Consider the following 21,026-nt stretch of genomic DNA (forward strand, 5'->3'; position numbering starts at 1 on the left):
AGAATTTTAAAAACACTCATTATATATTAAGGGATCATACTAGTAGATGCTTTGATGAGGATGGCTTTGATTGCAAGTCTTTTTCCAACCCACTAGTTTGTTACTAATTTTTTCGTTTAGAAAGTTGAACGTATCCTTACAAAATGTATTATGAAAGATAGGTACTTCCAAGTAAACATTGCCTTTACTTTACAATGGAATTTTGAGGATTTTGGCTAAGAATTTTTTAAATTCTAGGGGGGATATTCTTTGAAAACACAATACTTGACTTCGTAAAGTTTGGGGCTTGTTAGAAGTTTTAGCAAGTTTATTTAAAATATCCTTAATTTTGAGACGAGTCATAATGTGGAATTTTACTGTCGTTACTGACTGATTTTCTAAGGAAATTCTTTGTTAAAGCTTCTGCACCTAAGGGGATTATTATTTAGGCTCAGTTTGGAAGGAGTATAAATACAAATGTGTAGAGTGCAAAACCTCATATTTTGTATTATTTCGTAGGTATTTGTATTGTACATGTTTGTATTTGTACTCTTTCCAAACTAGACTTGTTCATGAGCCGGGCCTGGCCGGGTTTGGGCCGGGCTGAGCCGGGTTTGGGCCGGGCTTTCATTCTGTATTAACTGAATTTTCTAATGCCCGAGCCCAAGCCAACCCGACCATCGGGCCTACAACTTGGGCCCGAGCCTGGCCCTCAAAAAAGCCCGAAGCTCGGGCCTAGGCCCAAGCCCAAAATTTAGCCCATATAGTTAGCGGCTAAATAGAGAGAGAAAGAGAGATTAAAAAGAAAAGAATAAAAATTTTATATATTAATTTATAAATATTATATTATTTATATATTTTATATAATATATAAAATACATATTATATATTTTATAAAATATATAATGCTGAGTTGAGCCGGGCCGGGCTTGGGCCAGGCTTTTTTCACAAATCCCAAGCCCGGCTCGAAACACAGTTGGGCTTACTGTGTTAGGCCCAAGGTCAGGCCCAGGGGCCTAATTACATGATCAAGCCCGATTGGGGTGCAGGCCGGGCCGGATCAGGCCATCGGCCTACCCGACCCATGAACAGGTCTATTCCAAACCGAGCCTTTTAGGCCCAACTTGGAAAGAGGGCAAATATAGATATGTATAGTATAAAATAGATACAAAATAATATAAAATAGGGAAATAGTCTAAAACTCACCGTCACTTTTTATGAATTCTCTTTAACTCACTATAACTTTTAAACATGACCAACGGACATTGCTAATTTACTATTTTACCCTTTCTTATATTTGACCCATTTTACAATATCCTAAATTATATAAGTTTTCAAAAAAAATTAAACAAAAATTAGCCATTGCACCCAACTAAAATTGCAAGAAATTTTCAAAAATATTTCGTAGAATTAGATAAAAGATTACAAAAATATTTTTGCATAAACTTTCAAAGCCTCGATGGAGATTTACATTCCATATTCAAGTTGCAAAAATTTACAATACATATTTACATATTTCAAAACATTAGAAATCTCTGTAACTTCCAATCATAATCATCGTTCCTTCACAACTTCAAACGGGATATAGGAGCAAGTGAAGCAAGAAGGGTTAAACTATATTGGGCATTAGCAGTTGCTGTGTTGATGGCTGCACACCTGTCTAAAAACCTTCATAATCATTAGTGTAAGAAGTACGCGGTAGTTATGCTCATGGACTGTCAAAGCCTTTTGGAACCACCTCTCCAGTTTTTTTATTCTTCAGTGAATTGGTGTTTGTGATCAGATGCGATTGGAAATGGAAATGGGTAATTTGCCATTTGCTTTTTCTCAAATGAAGATGGTTGACTGGTAGAGTGGTATTAGGCTTCTCCACTTTTTCGCTTTCATTATATTCGCTGGATCCGATGGAATCAGCTTAGCTTACGGGTTGTGGCTTGTTGATTTTGGATTCCATTTTCGTTTTATCGTGTGAAGATTCTGGACAAGATATAGGAGAATAAATTGCAACCTCTTGCCTGTACGAGTAGATTCAATTAAGAGCAAGTGGGAAATGAAGAATTAGAGAAGAAGAAGAAGGGAAATGTCGATGTGTCTCATCTGGTTTCATCTGCAACCTCACCACCTCAGACGATCAAGGTGGAATCGAGTTCTTAAAATCTATATTGGCAAATCTTAATGACTTCAAGGAGTAAGCAAGCAGATCCATTCCATGAGCCCACAACGTCTTGTTTGCTTTTCCTTTGGGTACAAGCTCCTCAATGGCCACTTTAAACTCCCCTCTCTTTTCTTGTTCCCCTTTCAGCAATCCCTTTTTCACTTTCCTGGCCAAGACCAACAGCTCTCTGAGCAGAGTCACCGCTAAGGTGCGGCCACAGATGGAGGTGTGAAGCCAAAGCGCCAGGACCCAGTTGTTATTGGGTTGAACATAGAGTCTCGCAAAAAAGATGAAAAAAAAAAACACACCTCTTGCTTATGGTCGCCGGTGATTGGCCAGTGGTGATTAACTTGAGAGGAGATAGTTGGTGCGACATCTACCTTTTGAAGATTTATGTGCAAAGAGAAAGAGGAAGACTTGCAACAACCGGAAGATTTGAGATAGAGAGATAGATTGGCACACACACACAGAAATTCTGGAGAATCTAACCCTAAAAAGACACTTTTTCCCTAACTTGCAAGTCAGGGGTAGTTTGGTCATAAAAATATTTTTAATGCTGATGTGGAGAAGTTCTGTTAATGAATATTAATGATAATTAATGATAATATAACAAAGGTGAGTTTTAGAAAATAAAAACTAATTGACATGGGGAGTTTTGAATGTTTTGAAAAGTTACTGTGAGTTTAAGAGAATACGTAAAAAGTCATGGTGAGTTTTAGACAATTTCCTTATAAAATATAAGGTTTTGCACTCTACATATTTCTATTTATACTCCTTCCAAACTGAGTAATAGGAGCACGGGCCTGGTGCCTAGTAGCCGAGCTATGAACAGAATTCACTCCACTCAATAACCAAACTAACACCTGATTTGTTGTTACGTGCTTCAAACTTTCAAAGCTTGGAAGCCTTGATGACTTTTGATTGCCAGAATGGTTGTTATTAAGGTTATGTTTGGTTATGTTGGTGTTTATTAAAAAAATGCGACCACATCAGCGCCACATAGGCATTGGCGTTTATTGCATATGAAGCAAAATGAAACATTTGTTTGGTTTCACCGTTTATCAAATAAATGGTAAAAAACTGAAAGGCTTTGATTTTTGTGCATGGGGCATTTATGGAAACGTCAAATTCTTGTTTCTCCCACGCTTCAACGTTTCTTGAAACAAAATGCTGATGTGACACACTTTAATGGGTATTAATCTAAGGTAGAGTAAAAATAGTTTAAAGTGAAGTTCAACCAAACAACAAAAATAGGAACACATTTAAAGTAAAAAGTATAAATAAACATTTAAAGTGAAAAAGTGCAAATAATTAATGCCCTATCCATAAGGCTACGTTTGAAAATGATGTAAATAGAGTGTAAATCCCGGTTTTGGGTAAGTTTGCATTTTGGTTCACTTTTGCCTGTGTTTGGCAACATTACATTTATGCATTAACAAATAATAGATCAATGCATATTTACATTGATAATAAGATGTAAAGGCTCAGTTCAGAAGGAATACAAATGCAAATTTATAGAGTAAAAAACTTTGTATTTTTATGTATTTGCATAGTACATATTTGTATTTGTACACCTACCAAACTGAGCCAAAAGTACATCAATAAAAAAGAAGTAAATTTGTATCTTATAGGGCTTTTGATAAAAAAAAGAAAAGAAAAGCATATGCTTTATTGGAATTGCATCCCTTACAGATAAAAGTCTGTTTGGTAAGAAGGTAAATTTCTCGGTGCAAAAATAACTTTACAATTTATATGAACCATTTTACACTCTACATATTTGCATTCACACTTATTTGCATCGTTTCCAGATGCAACCTAAATGCCCACAGAAACAAACACATACTAAATTACAGTGTGGAGGGTCTGGTTGATCATCATTTTTATCACAAGCTTAGAGGTGTAAAACAAGCCATGTTGGTCCAGCACGACATGGCCTATGGGCAGTCCGTGTCGTTCTACGGGCTGGACTCGCCCATGGGCCGAGCCTTGGACCAGGTCAGGCCGTGCATCGGGCCAAAGCTATTTATTTAAAAATTTGACAAAAAAAACTTAAAATTTTAATTTTATATAAATTTTGATATATACAATAATTAAATAAATTAGTATAAAAAATTATTTATTTTATTAATATATTATATACTATATATTATTGTATAATTATAATTTGTATAATACTATATAAATATATATATAATATAAATAATATATATGGACAATGCCAACACACGGGTCACAGGCGGCATGGCCTGTTTGGTCGTGCCGTGCCAGCCTGGCCCATAAACCTAAAACCCAAGTCTAACATGGCCCGCACAATCGTATCAAACCTAATACAGCTCGCAGACCGTGATGTCGGGCCAGTCCTACTAGGCCATGGGCGGCATGGCCCGATTTACACCACCACACAAGCCGTCTTACGTCTATTCTTTTCGTTGCATTATTCTGTAATTCATCTTTCATCATCGAAAACAAACAGAAACAGATGGGATATAGGGGTTTTCAAATCTCAACCGACTCGTTCATATTCTATTATGGCGATTTGCAACCCATCATCTGGATTGGCGAAATCAAGGCTTTGGATGATTCCAGGGGTTAGGGGTTGAACCGTTGAACAATTCAACCATCTGGTTTGATCGTTGAATTAGTTCAAAAAATAGTATGAAAAGAAAAAAGATGACTTTAGATTATTTTTTAAACTATTTTACATAGGAGGGAAATTTTCCCCGTCCCCGCCCCGATCCGTTCTCGATTAATATATATATATATATATTTTTAAACATGAGTTAAGGTGATCACATTAATATTTTTAATTAAAACGGGAAAACCCAAAAACCATTTTGGCTCCCAATTCCGATCCAAATGATATGACCATCCGGTTCATATAACATTCATGGTAAACATGAGTTAGATTTCAATCTTAAAACCTACGGAAAGTTAGTTTGAAAACACTGAAACTACTAATTAAGGTGATCGTTCAATGCTGCCTATCATTCCTTTCACTCGATCGATCTCCATTCATTAATGATCCAGCAACCTATATATGACTAATTCATCAACACATGAAGGCCCAAAAAAGAAAAAGAATTAGGGGCCCATTTGGTTAACGGGAGCAGGGTCTGGAACTGGGTCCCCATTTCCATTCTTGATGGAATCATTCTCACCCAAGATGGAATGGTATTCCCTCATTTAGGCTTTCATTCATTAGGAATGAAATAATCCCATTTCCATTTTCATGAGAATTGATTCTGCACAACCAAACATGAGAATTGATTGTGCAGAATCAAAATCCTATTTTCATTCGGTGGAATGGTATTCCCTCATTTAGGCTTTCATTCATTAGGAATGAAATAATCCCATTTTCATTTTCATGAAAATTGATTCTGCACAACCAAATATGAGAATTGATTGTGAAAAATCAAAATCCTATTTCCATTCTTGATGGAATGGTATTCTCTCATTTAGACTTTCATTCATTAGGAGTAGGAGTGAAATCATTCCATTTTCGTTTTCAAATAAAACTATTGAAATAGATTATTCCAACTCCAACTGCAAACCAAATAAACCCTAACCCTAGCTAGGATCCAATTGTCAGTTTCATATATAATTCAATGGTGTCATGTTTAATTTGTTTTAATTTCAACGGAGGGTTGTCGTATATAGAAATAGCTAGAAAGTTTATAAATAAAGATGCATGGTGCCGAATGGTCTACCGGCGGCCGACAAGTACTTTTGCAGAAGAATATATAACACATGCAGAGAGCATAACAGTCGTCTCAGCAGAAACATTGGAATATAATTAATTAATTAAAGGGTGTTGTTGAGTCGCGAATTAATTAATAAAGGTTGTTGAGACCCAAGCATTCCTGGCTTCACCACGAATGCATGCATGTTATTGTTACGTCAATTCAGCAGCTTTTTGTCGTCTTCATGAAAATCTCAGTGTGTGAGTGTGATTTCCACTTTCAACTGCTTTGCCCAACATCTCTATCCCATCCCATGCGTCTATGTATCTCTCTGGGCAAATATGCTAGGATTGGTTCATATATAATTACTTCCCTGTAGAATTTATCTACTATTAATTTCATTCTAAGAAAGATAATTTTCTTACTCGGTTCTCATCTTAACATTTCCGATTCAAGTGTGTCACCATGCAAGTAGTCCAATCTAAGCTAAGCTAGCTGATGAGGATGTCAGTCCATTCTTTCTATGGATTAATTGATTAATTCTTTAAAATTATTATTTCTTAACTGTTCAAAAGTTTCCTATCTCTCTTTGGATCTACCCAAAATAAATGATGATGAATTACATATTTGAAAATTGAATCTACTTCAGAATGAGAGCTACTGATGCGTCGATCCGTATTTTGTTTGGCTTTATTCATCTCATTTTTAACAAGTATGTGATAAAAATTGTAGATCAATACTTTTGCACTTCCAAATGGTTGAATTACTCGTTGTCTATAAACTTTTTATTTCATTTGAGAAAATTTAAAAGCATTAAGCTTTCACAACCTTTTTTTTTTCTTGCTTTCTTTTCCTTACTCTTTTAGTTTTTCTATTTCCATTTGACCTCAAAAGTCAGTTCAATTTGCTTTCTTTCAAATCCCACAAATGCATAATAACACTAAATCCAAGTTTGGAATAACTATAAAAAAGGTATAAACACATAATAAATGTGTATTTTAATCGTTTAACATTACAAACAGCAATAGTATGAGTGTAGAGCATATAGATATCATACAACAAGTTTAATAACTTAATTAATAATACATAAAGCAAAGAGTTGTGTTGCTGTACAAGACACTAGCTAGTGCAAATGAGACAGAAAGTACAAATCTTGTATCAGACAGCAGTGTAAATCACAATTACAAAGGAATGCATTGCTGTTAAATTTAGCAATGAGGGTAAAAAAGGAGATCCAATGATGAAGTAGGTTGTTGGTCCCAAGTTAGCCAAGGTTGAAGGTGAACTGATTCTTTTTTCTTTTTTTAATTTTAATTTTTAGTAGATGAATGAACTACCCAAGTTGGATAACCCAACAGACCAGACCTTACCAACAAGCTAGTTGGCACAAAAACTAGGGATATAACCAGATGGGATTCAGCTTGGATCCAGCTACATCAGCATCCATTCTAAATATTAAACATTTGGATCCAAATACAATCTGAAATATGATGTGTTGGATTTGGACCAAATTTAGATTCGATCGGCATCCAATTTAATATACTTAAAGTAAAAAAAAATAAAAAAAAAGTTTTAAATTATATCAAGGAAACATCTATGCTGCCAAAAAGGCATGCCCTCCCATGAATTTGATAAAAACCAATTGAATGGCTATGAATTAGGGCTGACAATCTTGACCCTAACTCATTTGACCCACCCAATTCACCCACCTTGGAATCCACCCAAACCCACTCAATCTATTGGTGGGTCAATATGGGTTGAATAGCCCATTAGGATCAGTGGAAAAGGGTCAAGGTGGGTTGGGTCGAGGGTACCCATTAGTGTCAAGATGGGTTGGGTCAACATCAACTCTATCTGTACTCGCCAAATATCAAATATTAGAAGTTGCAATGATTTAAACTCATGCCTCCTACCTTGGCCACATCTCATTAGACTTCCAAACCACCACGCCACATTTTATTTTGAGAATAAAAGTGAAATAAAATAGATTTTATTAATTTTCGTATTCACATGCAATTTTATACAAAAGCACTTTCACAAAAGCAATTTTATGAAAATGACTTTTACGAAAGCAATTTTACATGAAAGCACTTTTATTAAAGCATAAAATCACTTTTATAAAAGTACTTTTACACAAAAGCACTATTATAAAAGTACTTTTACGAAAGCACTTTTATGAAAGCATAATAGCACTTTTATAAAAGTTCTTTTATGAAAGTACTTTTATGGAAGCACTTTTATAGAATTATTCTTGCAAAAGTACTTTTGCGAAAGCACTTTTATAAAAGTTCTGCATTTTTTGCATTTTCTGTGATTTTTTGTTAATTTTTGTATTTTTTTGCATTTTTTTACATTTTTTAGGTATTTTTCTACATTTTCTAATTTTTTTTGGTATTTTTACAAATTTTTGTGCTTTTCTACATAATTTTTTGCATTTTTTGTGTTTTTCATGCATTTCCTACAATTTTCTAGTATTTTTTGTATATTTTCTGATATTTCTACAAAAGTTCTGAATTTTATGTAATGTTTTAGTTGTTTTGCTATTTTTTGTATTTTTCTATAATTGTTTGGTATTTTTTCTTTGTATTTTCTGCATTTATCTACAATTTTTTCATTTTCGGGTATACGGGTTGACCTTACTAATTTTTGTCACGTATCAGCCTTGAGAGAGATTATTCTCTCAAAATTTATTATTTTGAAAGTACGAGCCATCCCGACCCATTTTTGTATTTATAAGTAAGGGTAGGTAGATTAGTATGGATGAGGGTGGTTAAGGGTCAATATGAATGAGCCAAATGGGTCAATATGGGTGGGTCAAGGTTAGGGTGGGTTATGATCCTTTAACAATGATTGATGATGGGTCATGGTGGGTTGGTGGGTCAATATGGGTGGATTGGTATTCAACCCTTACCCAACCCAGCCCAACCCACCCATTTGCCACCCCTAATTGTGATACTAGTTGATTGAATGAATGGTTAAAAGTTTTTTTTTTGATAGCATGGTTTTTCGGTATTATAATAGAACCCCTATAATTAATATATATATATATATATATATATATATATATATATATATATGTAAATCTTAAAATTATTAATTATATATAACATATATAAATAAAATAATAATGTTTAATTAAATCAATTGAAACTACATCTATGTCAATCTAATTATTAAGTAGATTGGATACAAAGGCTATCCAGCTTAGGAGTTTATTGACAGCTCTATCTGTTCGTAACTTTAGGCTTACAATAGTTATTACCTAAACATTTCTCATTGAAAGAGAAGCTAAAGTTATTAGGATGACCCATGGGAGGATTTCTCTCTCTTTGGGAGGGTTTTTCATTGCGTGAGAGTCTCTCTCTCAGTGGGAGGGGTTTCTCTCTCACATCTATGCATGTGCGTTTTTCTCTCTCACACTCTATGTGAGGGTTTCTCTCTCACATCTATGGATGTGAGTTTTCATTTATTTCTTTTCATATTGGTGTTTATTGGAGAAGTTCTTTGAACAGATTTGAGAGAGACGGTTTTGATCCAACCTATGGAGCAGATTTGGGATCTTTGGTTCTATTCATTCTATTCTTCATTTTCCCTCTGATCTTTTTCTAATTTCTGTTGGGCCTTGGTCAAATTTTTGTGTAGTACGCCTTTGGGGTCTGCCATGGGTATCCATTTGTCTTGTAATGATGTTATTATTCCTGACAAGCCTTTTTCCGGCAATCTTCGAGTTCTCTCCGGTGATGTTCATACTCCAACTATTTTGGTTTCTATAATGACATGGATGGGTGTTTTTTTGCATATTTTACATCCCTACGGTTACAAGTTACAACTTCTTTTGTACACTTTTGGCTTTCTATGTGGCCCATTCCTTGAATGTTTGGAGGGTGGAGTGTTAGGGAGGGTTTTGTAATAGGAGGCAATCTTGGACTTCTCTTGCTTTCACGTTTTCAATATTACCATGGATTGGGTGCCATGATACCTGTTTTCTCTATGCCTCTTAAGGATTTTGCGTAGTTGATCGGAATAATTTGGTAGGGAGACACACTTGTTGGCTTCATCTTTGTTAAAAGCATTTAGCCGACCATTTTAATATTTTTTAAATTTGCATCAGTTGCAAAGATTTCCCAAATCGTTTTTCTTCCGATGCCCGTGATTACCTGTTTTTGTCTAGCATACTTAACATAATTTTTTGATTATATTTTTCATTAGTATTAATTTCTCTACTTTGTAATTATAAACTTGAGCATTTATGAATGTTACGCGTCAAAACATCAAGTTTGTTAGTTGTAATATGGCAGCATTAGTGAAGCGGAAGTTTGTAAGTTGTAACCGGGCAGCGTTAATTTATTATGGAAATTAAGTTAAGAAAGGGATTAAGGCGGAAACTAAAACATCATGTTGAAAGGAACGCCTACCCTATATAAACAGGTTGAATAAGAAGGAAGCATCATTGATTTGCAAACGAGCGTCGACATTTTGGTTGTCCAAACACGTGGAGGTCGCATTCACTATTGTTCATGGATCTGATTCTTCAACTTCTAAATATCTTTCTTCTGCTTATGTCTGAAGGGAACACGTACTTTATTGAATGTGACCCTTCATTTTGTTGCCATTGTCCATCTCGTCGGTGGATTAATTTAACATTTTTCGACTATTTACTTCTTCTTTGTATTTGATATATCTATTATTATAGACATAGTTTCTCCTTTCTCGTTTTGCATAAGTTGAATAATCAGTCGGTTCCATCAAAATTCAACTGCGGTATAATGATTTTCCATCCAACTATGCCAAACTACTGAATTCTGTGGGCTTCCTGGTTTACATAAGTTCTTGCGGGACCCATTTTATATATTTACCATTTTGTAAAAATTATAATTACTGCGAAGTTCTGAATAAATAAATAAATAAAACGGAATCACTTTTTTTTTAAATATGTAGAAAATTACAAAAAATAGAATGTTTTTTATATTATTTATTTATTCACTTTAAATAAAAACAATTGTGATTATTATTATTATTATTATCTAACAGTGTCAAATAATAATCGAAAACCTGGCTAGATGAAGATGATCCAGTATAGGATTTAGAGATAAAATCCGGATTTGATTTTCATAAGACTGTGTTTATACCGTTCTTACAGTCCCTTACAGCCTTGCATTGAGAATATCTTTCCATAGAACAATATGAACATGGTCTTTGTGAGCACTGAATCAAATCTCCTCAAAGAGAGGATGGACCTGTTCCCAAACTGAAAAAGACAGCTATGCAGATTGCAGTCCCAAACCACAACCTATTGGTTCTATAAAAAGCTCTATAAAACCAAACCAATTATTAATCATGCTAATCAGATCTTGCCCCAAATAGACCTGAGTATATTTGACATCTAGAATTACTTATAATAAATAGCAAACCTGTCTTTTAACTAAAATTATCCGATATACTGTATGAATTTTAACTTTTTAGACATAACAAAATTACAAGAAAACCTTCAATGATTATTAAGGATGTATATTTTTTCGGTGCAAACTGTTATCGATGTAAAGGTTTCAATGTTGATGGATTTAAAAAGAGTGAACCGTTGGAACTTTTAAGAGTGAGTTTAAAAGGAGTACAAATATAAATTCGTAGAGTGCAAAACCTTATATTTTGTATGTATTTATACTATACATATTTGCATTTGTGCTCCTTCCAAACTCAGCCTAAAATGTGATAATTGATATGAAAGTACATCAATAAAATTGATGTAGTATATACATTGATTATCCATGTAAAAATCAACTCGATTCGATTCTGTTTGATTGACCCGATCCATTGACAGCTCTAAAATCAATATATCGAACTGATCGGTTCAACCATGGCTTAAAATTTGATCAAACATGATTGGCGTGGACTTTGGTGTGGGGGCCCATAAAAAAGAAGCCCATGAGTTAGACATCTTAAAGAATGATTTGCAACCCAAACGAAAAGTGATAAATCTTTCTGTTGGCATCTTTGGACTCAAAATCTCTAAGCTATTATCTGTTTGAAAAAAAGCATGAATAAAGTTCGGCCACCATTACCGTACGATATTCAATTTTATCGGTGGTATATACTTCTTAGAAAGAATACTTGATACTAAGCGAACGCAGTCCATTACCCCAAGTCAGAAACTATTCCAGAAATTTCTCAGAAAAGTCGACAACAGTAAAGGAAATTGCTACTTCAAAAGTGCCCATAATATCAATATATAAAACCATGAAAGTATTCAAGAATCACATCATCAGAAACCAAGTGTTGAATATATTGTATCCATGAAATCCTTGCAATTTTAGGTTCTTCTCACCTATTCAGTAACCTCATCAACCTGAGGTTTCTTGTACCAAAAATTTGAGAGTTGTTATATTAATCAGCTACCTCTCATGGCTCCATGCCTTCTCAAAGCATTTCTGCTAGTGTATGCAATATTCTTTACAGGGACATGGGCTCTCAACTCAACATCTGCATCTTCTCCCACCACTACTTTATTAGATGCCCATTTGGCTTCAATAAGATCTGTGTGCAAATCTACACCATATCCCGATGCCTGTTTTGATTCCTTGAAGCTCTCTATTTCAATAGATATTAATCCTAACATCATTAACTTTGTTCTTCAATCCCTCGAGACCGCATTTTCGGAAGGCGGCAAGCTTTTGGATCTCTTGCTCAATATTGGAAGCTCGGGTGTCGTTGAAAACCAAAGAGGAGCCATTCAAGATTGCCAGGAACTCCACCAAATTACCATGAATTCTCTACAGAGATCCATGTCTCGGATTAGTAGTTCAGCCGATTCTCCTAAATTATCTGATGCGAGAGCCTTTCTTAGTGCAGTCCTCACCAATAAAGACACCTGCTTGGAGGGCCTCGATTCTGCCACTGGTCTTCTTAAACCTGTCCTAGTCGACTCCGTCGTCAATACTTACAAATACATTAGTAATTCACTTTCAATGTTGCCTAAGCCTACAGTGCCTCAATTAAAAACCAAAGGTGGTGCTAACAGGCGCCTCATGGGTTTTCCGGCGTGGATGTCCCGGAAAGATCGTCGGATACTACAGAGCTTCGACGGTGGTTACAACCCAAATGACGTGCTTACGGTGGCTAAGGACGGAAGCGGAAACTTCACCACCATCACGGACGCCATTAATTTTGCCCCTAACAACAGCTATGACAGGACGATTATCTATGTTACACAAGGGGTGTACCAGGAAAATGTGTACATCCCAAGGCATAAGACTAACATCGTTCTTTTGGGAGATGGAGCAGATGTGACGGAAATCACAGGTTCCAGAAGTGTGGGGGATGGTTGGACTACTTTCAGATCTGCAACTGTGGGTGAGTCCAAACTCCAAACCTAATTCTCTCAACAATTAATCTTATAATTAGTTTCTTCGAATTAGTCCTACCTTTCTTTTGTGTAGCTAGGTAATGTCAATTTTGCTAATTTAATTTTCGATATTATTTTTTTTTTATGTTAATAGTTAAGGGATATGATGTTCATGTTCATGTTCTTGCTTGCTTATCATCTTTATTTAATGCACTGTCCATTGATGTGAATGAAAATCATGGTTGGGGTGCATTCCATTAATCTTTCAATAAATTAATTAAGTAAATGGGTTTCAACTTTCAACATTCAATTAAGAAAACGGGATTTTATTTTTGACGATTTTGACAATATAATTAATTATAGAGCTGCATAAATTTATTATATTAATAATTGATTTCAGCCGTATCGGGCGATGGGTTCTTGGCGCGGGACATAGCCTTCACGAACACGGCGGGACCCGGAAAACACCAAGCGGTGGCCTTACGGGTGAATGCAGACTTGTCGGCAGTCTACCTGTGCAAGATAACGGGGTACCAAGATACGTTGTATGTACATTCCTTTCGGCAGTTCTACAGAGAGTGCGACATAAGTGGGACGGTGGATTTCATATTTGGAAATGCAGCAGTTGTGTTCCAGGGATGTAACATGATAGCAAGACTGCCCATGCCAGGACAATTTAATGTGGTCACTGCTCAATCCAGAGACACCCCAGATGAGGACACTGGGATTTCCATACAGAACTGCTCCATTATTGCCTCCCAAGACTTATCCTCTAACACGGCTACTGTCAAGACTTACCTGGGTAGGCCATGGCGACCTTACTCTAGGACGGTGTACATGGACTCCTACCTTGATAATCTCATCGATTCCACCGGCTGGACACAATGGTCCGACGACCAAGGCCTCGATACCTTATATTATGGAGAGTATCAAAATACTGGACCTGGTTCAGCCACTGACGGCCGAGTCACCTGGCCAGGTTACCACATCATGGATAATGACGACGCGTGGAATTTCACCGTTTCCCAGTTCATTACCGGTGATGAGTGGCTGGACTCGACTTCTTTTCCTTACGACAACGGAGTCTGATGATCCTAGTGTAAAGTAAATGTGTAGTCAATTCAACATACATCTGTATAAATGGCCCATGAGGCCATGAACATGAAGGTGAAACAACTAAGAGGGCTAGATACGACCTACGACCCAAACCTTTTTGTTTAATCATGAATCGTGATGTGGGCTTACTATTCCTTATGGCTTGTCCAATTAGCTTTGGCTGACTATGTATTCAAGTTTCTACCGTGACTGAAATTTCTTTGTTCCTCATGTGGCCTGTAACCAAGGCAAGGGAAAAAGGGGCAAAATTTTCTCCATACATATCATATGGGTACAGCACTGGACCAGTGAGCCTGGGAGGATCTAATCCGAGATGTCCACCAGTACCTAGAATTAGAAACGTTCTCCATAGAGGCCCAATGGGCTTACCTTCAAGCCAAAAAATGAGCCCATTGATGATAGCCCCCAAAATTAATCAGACTTCAAATCCATTCTAGCTTACCTTCAAACCAAAAAATGTGATATGCCCAAAAGTTTCTACAAATCTCAGGGCTGGCTCAGAAAGCTTGACCTTTAAATCAACTTGGGACTTGACTTAGTTTCTTGAAAGGCCAAAATGTAATAAAGTCGGTAATAATACAGTTTACTTAAATTAAAAGTAGGTTTCATACACATTATCTTACATATAAGGGAAAGCAAAAATTATCAAGGCCACAACTCCTTAAAAGTATATATATATATATATATATTGTTTCTTTTGCATTGAGATTGATCGGAGTGGACAAAGATGTGGGTGGCGAGGTTGGGGTGACTTATATGGGGTGCCGAGCGGATATAGGAATCCTGTTTCATCGTTCTGTTCTGTTCATTGTCATATCCATTGTTAAATTATGGGTTATTTCCATTCAAAAACTTTTTTTTGATACACGCCTAATTTTGGTGATATTGCCCAATTATTTTAAAGTGAAGTTAAGCATCCTTCTGTCTGGATTTGAAAACAGAGCCTTTTTAGTACCAAGGAGCTGGCAGACATCACCAATGACTTGTTGCCTCAGAGTAGATGAAATATCCCTCATCTCATAGTCATAGATGGGCGGTGGCATGTTTATTTATAGACACCATACAAAGGCCCATGGGGTCATGTAGGCTACTACTTCCCATTGCATTTTCAAATTATCAAGTTATCAACAATGGTCCACGATCCATGATCTGTCCTCAAACCTAAGTAGTTATTGTGTTAATTTGTTATATCACACAATTAGAATATTATTAATAATGTAATGAAATTCATTAATGGTTTTATTATATATCATATAAACATGCTTATTTGAAAGGTAATCCCCCCAACATTCAAGGCATTAAATAGCGTATATTTTGAGCTCGCTAGCATACCACCAACAACTAATACGTTGCTTGGGACCGGTGCATTTCATGACCGTTCCGTTTTTGCTGATGTGCCATGCATGCCACTTCAACAAATAAACGGAACTGATAAAAAAACGGCAATTAATAGTCCTGTTTTTTAAGAAAACGTTTTTGTAATAATTAATTTTGGGATTCAAAAAAGGAATAATTTTTTGAAACGCTAAATTTTCATTTTTTGAATCGTCTTAGTGATAACAATGTGCGTTGCAATTTGAAAAAGTTGATCACTTTTTGAGATGTCAAATAGTTGTCATTTGTAATATTAAGTCAAATCAATTTAAACGTCCGATCTACCTATATCCCATTTAATTTTATGTTTTTCAAAAAAGCAGATGAAATTAATCACTTATAATGGTCCCAAACGTCCTCTAATTCGTGGGAATACAAAACATAAACAAACTGGATTCATTCTGGGACGGTCAACAACCAAGGAATAATCTGCTCTTCTTCTAAGCAAGGCACCTTTATTTGATGGTTATAGGTAGATTTGTTACATGCTGTAGTCCTTTGTTTGTAGGGCTCACATCACATTGGCATTATAAATATTCACCAGCTGTTGCCTCAAAAGAAATCCACTATTTTTTTCTCTTATAGATCCAACATATGAAATATTAAATATTTATTCTGAAGCTTAATAGTTTACTAGTAAGTTTGAATTATTGGGCAGTCGAAGTTATATTTTAACATGTTAAGGGAAAGGGACTGAGTGAATTTTCAAATATTAAATATTTTATTATTAATGAACGATGAATATTACCTTGATTGTGAAATTCGTTTAAATATTTTCCTAAACTTTCTGTTTACCATCAAACCAAACCGCCCATTAAGAAAATGTGTGTGGAAACAAGGAGATTGGCTTCTATCACGGCAAATCTGTGCCCATACCATTTTAACCCTCTTTTGTAATCTTGTATTGAAAATATATTCTCATAAAATAAAGCACACAAGTATAGAGATATTCTTAATGCAATGCAAGACATTAAAAGCTGCCCAAATGAGCTTTGCCCTGACTGGAACCAAACTCAGAAACAAGGGCCTTTGCATATAAGATATTGACTCTTTCTTAGACTCTTACATACCTCTAGGGTGTCAATTGAATCGGATTTGGTCTAATCTGGTCTGGTCAAATATAAATTTATTATAGATAGACCAAGTTCAATTCAATCCAATGAATACTTTGGATCAATTTGGACTGTCCAATCTATTCAAGTTATTGATTTAAAATTTAAAGTTAGATTCATTCCAGCCCAAACATGATCCATTGACATGTATTTTTATTTTCTGTTAAAGGGCCGTATATTAGTCCAATCAAACCCAATTCAACCCATTAAAGATGGACCAAGTTCGCCTATTCAATCCATCAAATCTTATTCATCCATCTAATCCGTCCAAATTGATTTTAACTTAGACGGGTCCAACCTAAAAATGGTAGATTGACACCCGCACGTACGTACCTCCCACATTGTAAATAAGAACATGTGGTGAGCGGTATGCAGTTTGATGGGAGAGTCTTATAGTTTTGTATTATACAGAAAACAAAGAACATTTTTCTTTTAGTTTTAGTATGTTGGGATTTGTTTTGTTGGTTTTGATAGAAGAAAGAATGTAGATTGTACTTGTATGCAAATAGCATAATATAAAATTAAAAAACATGGATCACCGACTGATTCCAACGCGGCTTACAAACTTTGACTTGACAACTGCTTCCGTCAAAATTGTCCTTTATCCTCCTAGTTTTAGTAGGCTACAAATTAAATGGAGTCTTCCGTTTGTCCTGATGAGCGGGACTTTAGCATTTGTCTGCTCATGTCTTTTTTTTTTTTTTTTTGACTCAGGGCTCTATGGTGATTGGTGAGCTGAAAAAGATAGCCATGCAGATGGCAAATCTAAATTGAGGCAAGCAAGAAAATAAAAGATCTCATATAATAATCACTTATACAAATCAACCCTTTTGCTTATTTGCAGGCTAATCCTAATTGCTACGACAAAAGGAACAAATAATTAAAAAAATAAAAAATAAAGTGAATGGAATGTGTGTTACAAATATTTATATATTATCAATAGCATGGAATTAGATTATTAATTGGTTTTATTTTTGGGAGAATGATTGTTCAACTCATTTCAAAATTTTTAGTCTTGGATGAAACTCGACCATCAATCGATAGCAAATACATAGACAAGATGCGATTTATAAGGGGATTATAGATTATAGAGGCTGTAATTTCAAATTTCTGTCATAGAGTGCAGTGTACTTCATCGTTTATGTATATATAATATGATAATTGGTTGTTGTCTCTGGATATCCAGAAATTAATACTAAAAAGTAAAATCAAACAGTAGAAGCGAGCAGCACTCAAGAAGTTGGTATAGTGCGTGCTAGTTCCTACACAACACTAGTAGTCATCAGTATTCGATCACCCAAAACTGAAACATAACAAAAGGCAGGGTGAAGGGTGAAGGGTGAAGGGTCCCATGCAGTAATTGATAATGATAACAGCGGTAGGTAGTCCCATTATTGATAATCAACCCACTCTTGTTTGTACGAGACGGCAGAAGCCACTATTAGTTTATTACTGGACTGGTACGTAGCTTTTTTTTAAATGAAGGAAAGTAAATTATTTACATAAAGAAAATGAGAAACAGCTACAGTTCACAATAAATGGCTCCTCTTGCGTCTTAGTCAATAAGGCGAGAGAGGGTCAGAAAACTCATTCGGCTCTAAGAAAATATTATTTACATCTAAAATTAATTTCGACAAAAAATAACCACTCTATTAATCTCTATATGCATAATAAAAGGTAAAATAGTTGCAAAGATTCATGATCTTAATGACGTGCCATAATGCTTTCAAGGAGTAGACACGTGCCCATTCAAACTATTCACAGCAATCAGAGAGTTAGACCGGATAACTATCCTTTGAAAACCCCTTCTCTCGGATTCAATGATAGCTCGTCTTATGGCTTCCAACTATAGACTAAGGATAGGCACTAGGGGGTACCAACTGCGAGGGCACCGATGGGGGGTTCCCATATGATCCCTCAAAATAAATCCAAACTCATTATGTTCTTCCAACAAGGATCCATACGTCAGTATTAACATAGATGACCCTCAAACAGATGGTTCCCACCGAAGCCATAAGCCCTTAAGATTAGAAAAGGACGCTTGGATTCCCCAATTTCTAATAAATTCACGAGCATTAGTCGAGTCTTCAACCTCCAACTTTTCTGACTCAATCTGACCCAGCACATCAGAAACAACTCACTGTCGAGTAACGATTGGGTGGTGATAATCATTTCAGAAAACTCACTGATTCCTCTCCAACCAAATATGGTAAATCACTATATTCCAAGTCAAGCAAAAACAAAAAAAAAAAAAAGAAAAAATCGTTAAAGTATACTGTTCTCCCTCAAGTGAGCATAGCTCCATTCAATAAGCTGGTCCCAGGATAAGATATTAGGCCACATTAATCCACAACAGCCTAAAATTGATTGACTGCCAAACCTCCACCAAAAAGTTACAATGAGCAAAATTATGGTCATGAGATTCATGCTCATGTATACACATGACACATTTTGCATCATTGATAACAGTCTTGTGCCTAGATAGCCGATCTTTAGTAGATAGAGCTTTTCATCAAGCAAACCAGAAAATGAAGGAATGGCGAGGGATATTCCCATGAAAAAAATCCACTGGTAGTTACTTAACAAAGAAACTCACCTTAACCATTCGGGAGTCTCCAACAATGCCACTTTGGATTACTTCAAATTACTTCGGGGATTTGAGAGACCAACCCTCTCTTATGCCAAGGGTCGAATCAGAGGAAGGTGTGACAACCAAGGTCCCACACTTTGACAATGCTTCGAACAGCCCATGAAGAAAGTTAAACCTCATAATGCTTTGGTTTTCTATTTTACAAGTACTAGATTTTACACATGGCAATAGCATGTGTCGTGTGATGAAAGGAAATACTCTTAGACAGGAAAGAAAATATATATTCATACATATATACATATATATTTGTGATACTGCTTGTAAATTTTAGAGATAATTTGTGATACTGCTTAATTAGCCCATGCCCAATTGCCCAGTCGGCCAGTCCTGTCCATGTACCGATGTACGCTTTCTTCATGCCCAAGTTCTAAGTGATTGGGCTGCTGGGGAATGTAGTCATGTTTGGATTCCTTTTCTCCTTTTTATTTCTTTTTGTTTCTCTCTATCCCGTACAACAATACAGCTGATTTTGGCAGTGTGATGAAACCAGCGGCAGATTAGTTTCAGGAATCTATATTTATATATAACGTAACTACAAAACTTCAGTGCTGCATGGAAAGCGGGGTTTCAATTCATATATGCATCCCTGTCCACCTGGGCCTGGCTAGGAGACCATCTCTAATCTTGCATTGCAAGATGAAAGATAAAGATAAACCGCCTTTAGCCTACCTTTACTTACCTCTCATGCTTTAGGTGATTTTGAACCTAACTTTTAACTCTTTACTCTTTCTCTCTTTCTTTGAACCTTCCCGTCGTATCAAAACTATAAACTATAACAATGGGGTTTCATTCATGACAGTCCCAATTCGAGACAATGAAAACTTTTCCTGGCTTCCTCTATCATGTGAATGGGTGACATCTCCTTTTCTCCTCCTTGTTGTCTGTTGGTCATTAAATGAAAGAATCTCACTGAAACCGGTCACACCACGACTTACCTAAACACCCCATCACAGCAATAATACCCACGCGGTTTCTCTCGTCCCACCACATACCCCCTATAATAGAATAAATTATAACGTGCAGGTGCAGTGCTATTTTGATTTCTTCCCCAACGCGCAGTTAATACACGTCAGGCGACGCTCTGCACAATCACAACACCCACTCACCGTCATCGTGATTCATCAATTACTTCACCCTCGCCTCCCCAACACAACCCCTTGCCTTGCATTACTTGCGTGATCACCATTCACCATTAAATTAGAAAAAAAAAAAAAAAAGAAAAACACCTATATTCTTCTCTCTCTCTCTCTCTAAATATTTCCCTAAATTATTATTAAGAGATAAGGGGTTTTCCACGGTCAGGATTCGTTCCGCCCTTTTCTTAAAATGACGTGAATAGTACTTCTGTCAGTCATGTTTGACGAAACTATCCAAAAGTCTTTTCTGCCCTTGTTAGCTCTTCAATGGAATCTCTACTCTGACCGTTCTTCCAATCCATTTTCAAAGAGTGAACGGAAAAGAGGTACTCCACTCCAATGGACCGTTTGCTCTCTCTAGCTCCACTAGTATCAGATTTCTCTGGGCAAGAGAATTCAGACTTCTTGCCATCCATTTCGGACCGACCTCCCTTCGGTTTCATAATCATAGCCTGATAGCCAAGAACACAAAAGACAATTAATGT

The 21,026-nt window shown here is 36.0% G+C and overlaps 1 protein-coding gene across 1 annotated transcript; it reads left to right on the forward strand.

Annotated features, from left to right (window-relative positions):
- Window positions 1–11,930: 11,930 nt before the first annotated feature.
- Window positions 11,931–14,464, forward strand: LOC148846723 (putative pectinesterase/pectinesterase inhibitor 12). The gene is made up of 2 exons (XM_088948067.1): window positions 11,931–13,161; window positions 13,554–14,464. The coding sequence occupies exons 1-2, from the start codon at window positions 12,213–12,215 to the stop codon at window positions 14,240–14,242; spliced, it is 1,638 nt and encodes a 545-aa protein (XP_088804193.1). The 5' UTR covers window positions 11,931–12,212; the 3' UTR covers window positions 14,243–14,464.
- The last annotated feature ends 6,562 nt before the right edge of the window (window positions 14,465–21,026 follow it).

This window comes from Nelumbo lutea, chromosome 6 (genome assembly GCF_056320005.1).
Source record: "Nelumbo lutea isolate HS-2025 chromosome 6, American lotus-T2T, whole genome shotgun sequence".
Lineage (NCBI taxonomy): Eukaryota > Viridiplantae > Streptophyta > Magnoliopsida > Proteales > Nelumbonaceae > Nelumbo > Nelumbo lutea.

Coding starts and splice junctions, on each gene's coding strand:
- LOC148846723 (XM_088948067.1), top strand. CDS start 12,213: ATGGCTCCATGCCTTCTCAAAGCATTTCTGCTAGTGTATGCAATATTC. Junction 13,162..13,553: donor TTTCAGATCTGCAACTGTGG/GTGAGTCCAAAC, acceptor AATTGATTTCAG/CCGTATCGGGCGATGGGTTC.